This window comes from Tauraco erythrolophus, chromosome 24, assembly GCF_009769465.1.
Source record: "Tauraco erythrolophus isolate bTauEry1 chromosome 24, bTauEry1.pri, whole genome shotgun sequence".
In the NCBI taxonomy this organism is placed as follows: Eukaryota; Metazoa; Chordata; class Aves; order Musophagiformes; family Musophagidae; genus Tauraco; species Tauraco erythrolophus.
Window position 1 is genome coordinate 8,352,304 of NC_141488.1, and position 4,190 is coordinate 8,356,493.

Here is a 4,190-nt window from a genome sequence, read left to right on the forward strand (position 1 = left end):
ACAGCACCGCGAGCTCCCTGAGCTCGCTGGCTCAGCACCACGCTCACTGCACTCAGAACTGGCAGCCACAAAATTAGATGAAAAACTGTCCTCATCACCAGCAGACAACAGCAAGCGAGAGGCAAAGGGGGGAGCGAAGCTCACCGAGTCCCTGAAGAGGCCCAAGCAGATGCGGGCTGACGAATAAACACACAGGAGCATCACCCCTAAACAGGAATCGGGCCTCCAAAACTATCACACTGGTCTTAAAGAGATTTGAAAAATAAACGGGGGAAGCAGGAGAGGCTTTTCCTTACCTTGTACTCTCTGAACCACTAACGTACCTTTGCACCATGGTGTCTGATTTCTCTGCAATTGGGAGGTCCAGCAGCCTCCTTAGGAAGGCGTAGCTGCATTTGTGCTCTGACCAAATAGATCCAGGAACGAGAGGTGAGAGCTGGATGCCTCTCCCCACTCCTTTGAGCACAGCATTTGCACAGAATTTACACACAAAGTACTCCTAGAGCAAGTCCCAGGCGTGCAGAGTTGAGGCTCCAGCAGCACTTGTACCCTATGCCCAAATGAGACAGAGGACACAGAGGAGGTTCCCCGTTTTACAAAAAAATGCTCATCTGAGCAGGGGGATGTTCCTTGCTGCTCTTCCAAAACTGGCTCTGTGCTGCTTGTTGAAGCCTGTTTCTGATTTGCCATCGCCAGCATCCATCTCATTTCCGGGGTTCCATTCAGCAGTTTCATTGCCCACAACGTTTGCACGTAACAGATTCACCCGACTGTTATTTCCTGTAACAGCTCAGACAGTCACGTTTCGGTGTCTGCTGGAGCGTTTTCCGTCCCTCCAGCGAGTTCAGTCCTTCACCAGCCGCCCATCGCGAGGGTCGGGAAGGAGCGCGCACGCAGCCCCTGCCCGTCACTGGGCGCCTGTGCCCGCCTCGAGCCCCTCCTGCGAGGGGCACCATCGGGCCCGCGGGGGATCCGCCTGCAGCGCCCGCACGCCGAGACCCACCGGGGATGCGGAGGACGGGACACGCGGTGCGGGACACCCGCACACGGCTCCGCGGATCGGGCACGCTGCAGCCCCGCTCGCCGCCAGCAGGGAAGTCACGTGCAGCACATGGTGGTCCGCGGGCACAGAGGCTGTTGCCATCCTTGTGTCGGGAGGGAAGCTCTGGACAGGGAGCACCCGAGCACGACTCGTTTGCAGAGGCACTTACAGCTTCATCTCGGCGCGGGCTCGGATCCCGTGCAGAACCAGCAGCCAGAGGACACCACAGCTGCAACAGCAGGAAAGCACGAGCAGCCTCTTCTCCATCTTTGCTTTTCTTTCAGTGCAGACACAATGAACAAACACGTGGAATTGTTAAGCGGAGGGTGGCTCAGTCACTATCTTCCTCATCCCATCCTGAGACCAGTCTAACATTCAAACTACTGTATTTCAGAGGCCCGATCATGTTAATACAACACAGGGGTTTGGGAATGGCACAGCAGCACAAAGAGGTCAGCATACACAGTTGGGTTGGTTTCTCGAACTACAGCAAAATGAACAGATACTCATCAACTATTGCTCTGGGGTGTTGTGGTTTTTTTTCTTTTGTTTATTAACTTTGACATAACCCATCGACCTTATGAAACAAGGCCATGAATGCCCACTTCCCGAACATGCAGGCACACAGTGCCCAGCTTTACCAGCTCTGCAGAGCCTCCTCAGAGTCTGAAGTCTTAAGATGATTCTGGTATCAAGCCATACTTCTGCCTCAGGGTTTCAACTGTGGATGTCAGTGCACTGTGGGGTGAAACAGAACCATGAGGAAAAGGGTTTTTAAAGATTAAACTGCTTTTTCTGGGAAAGAGCAATCAGCTCCACGCAGTACTGCATTTTGAATCAAGAACATGAACTCCAGAAACTAGACTGTTTCACACAGAAGCTTCTAGAAAGGGGTCTCCTGGGCTCAGAATCTGGAGCGCTCTTTCAGGATTTCTGAGCGTGCTGGTAATTAAGCTAAGCAACATTATCGTGAAGGTTCAACTGCTATGGGAAAAGAGGCAAAACACAACTCACCCTAACTTGAAAGCTTCATCTCATTCAAAGCAAAGGACAAGCTACAGTCATGTTCAGCAAAGACTACTCACCAGCCAGGACGAATGATGGTGAATTTCCCCGACACTGATAAGTCAACCACAGTTGACCCCAAACGACACTCTGGGCTCTGGACATCCCCTATTGGGCCTCCATCAATGATTAAGGACAACTGAGGCCACAGGTCTTGGAATTCCTGAAAAAGAGATTCGTGGCTAACAGTCCTGAAGATGGTTTGCGATCCTGTTTAACAGACACTACTGGACACTCTGGTTTCAAGGGCGGTGGTCTCTCCCCTTCTTCCTCTGTCAGGTCAGCTCACTTGCTTTTCTGTCACGAACACAGTTTGATTTCTGAGAACAGATTTATCTCAGACATGCAGACGGCCACAAGGATTCTCTGGTTGAAGACTTCTTAGCTGCACCACTGTTTATTAAGGAGCACACAAAAGAGCCTAGAAGTCCATCAAGACATTTAGGGGCAAGGACAGGGTATCTGTCAAGTACTATGCCCAACTATACCATCATCAGGGTCACAAGCTTTGCAAAAAGACATCTCCTTGAGTGACAGTTCATGACCAGGCTGCAAGGAGCTGCACAGACAGCTGCAGTCTCATTCTAAGGCCATCCCTCCTACAGCAACTTCTGTCTTTCAGATTTGGCACCCACTGCAAAAGCTGCATAGAAGCCTTTAAATATTACTTTTCAGCTCTGCCCTCCTCACTTTTTTAAGGTGAGGATCACAGCAAGACAGCTACCCCATACCACATATCCGCAGGCTGTTTTTACTAGAGATTATTATTTAAAAAGAAAATACGCAGCAGATAAAACCTTGTTTTATTGCTAAAGCTGGCTCCCAATCGTGAGAGCCTGGGGCTCTGGCAGATTACCACAACAATGTCACTGAGTGGCAGAAACAGCCTTACCGAGACCGTCAGCGTGCTCGCCTGACAGCTGATGTTGGCACTTGTTAAAGCCAGTGGTCCCGGGCAAGCTCGCGCCAGCTCCCTGACAAAAGGGTGGTTTGGAATACGGACACCAACCAGCTACGAGGAAAGAGAGAGCACGGTTTTACACGCTGTGCCATGTCCCAGTAAGCCACGGGAAGCACAACAGCACGGGGACCGGCTTCGGGACAACGCCAGTCACTGCTAGGCACGCTAAACACACCCCAGCAGGGGCACGGAACCCCACAGGGATGCATCCCGTGGCAAAGCCTTACCGACGTGAAAGGATTCAGGTCTTTATTCAGCTCTTCGGAACGTTTCAAGACCAGGGTCACAGGTCCCGGCAGCAGGTCCCGCAGCAGCTCGTCGGGCACGTTCACCTGGCAGTACCTGCGGCGGGAAGCGCCGTTACAGGCGGGGGCGCGGCGCCACCGGGGCGGCTCCAGCGCAGCCCCTCGAGCTCCCGCTGCGCAGCACGAACGGCGCCCGGCGCCCCGCGGGTACCGCCGGGCTCTCCGGGCAGCCCCGCCCGCGCACGGCCGCCGGTGCTGCACCGGGGCTCGGAGCCGAGCGGGCACGCGCGGAAAGCGCGGCCGCGCGCACCTGTACAAGCGCTCCACGTCCCCGAGGCAGATCGCCAGCGGCTTCCTCCCGTTCCGCCCCTTCAGGCCGTAGATGCGCCGCACGGCGCCGGAGTCCTGCGCCAGGCACGCCACGCCGTACACCGTGTCCGTGGGCACCGCTACCAGCCCGCCCGCCCGCAGCGCGCCGGCAGCGGCCGCCAGCGCCTCCCGCCAGCCTGCGCGACACCGGCAGGTCAGCGGGAGGCCGCGGCACCCGCTGCTACCGGCCCGGGTCCCCCGCCCGCCCGCCCCGGGCCCGCCGCCGCGCCACGGCCCCTCCCGGCCCAGCCGCCCCCCGGACCCGGCCGCGCCCCCCCCGCACCTGGCGGCTCCGGCTGGGCCGCGCCGCCGGGCGGCAGCAGCAGCCGAGCGCCGCCGGGGCGGCCTCCGCCCGGGCCCGGGCCCGCCGCTCCCTCCCCGGCCCGCGCCAGCGCCGCCAGCACGGCCCGCCGCGCGCTCGGCATGCACGCGCCGCTTCCGGCCCGCAGGGCGCGCGACGGTGACGCACATCCGGGGGCGTGGAGGCCGGTGCCGCTCCCATGGCGAC

At 57.6% G+C, this 4,190-nt stretch overlaps 1 protein-coding gene across 1 annotated transcript; it reads right to left on the reverse strand.

The window, feature by feature from the left end:
* Window positions 1-1,571: 1,571 nt before the first annotated feature.
* On the reverse strand, window positions 1,572-4,107 carry YRDC (yrdC N6-threonylcarbamoyltransferase domain containing). Its single transcript, XM_086626183.1, has 6 exons — window positions 3,966-4,107; window positions 3,624-3,819; window positions 3,296-3,410; window positions 3,000-3,119; window positions 2,128-2,270; window positions 1,572-1,780 (listed from the first exon to the last, which is right to left on the reverse strand). Exons 1-6 carry the CDS (start codon window positions 4,105-4,107, stop codon window positions 1,717-1,719), a joined length of 780 nt encoding a protein of 259 aa, XP_086482309.1. The 3' UTR covers window positions 1,572-1,716.
* Window positions 4,108-4,190: the final 83 nt, after the last annotated feature.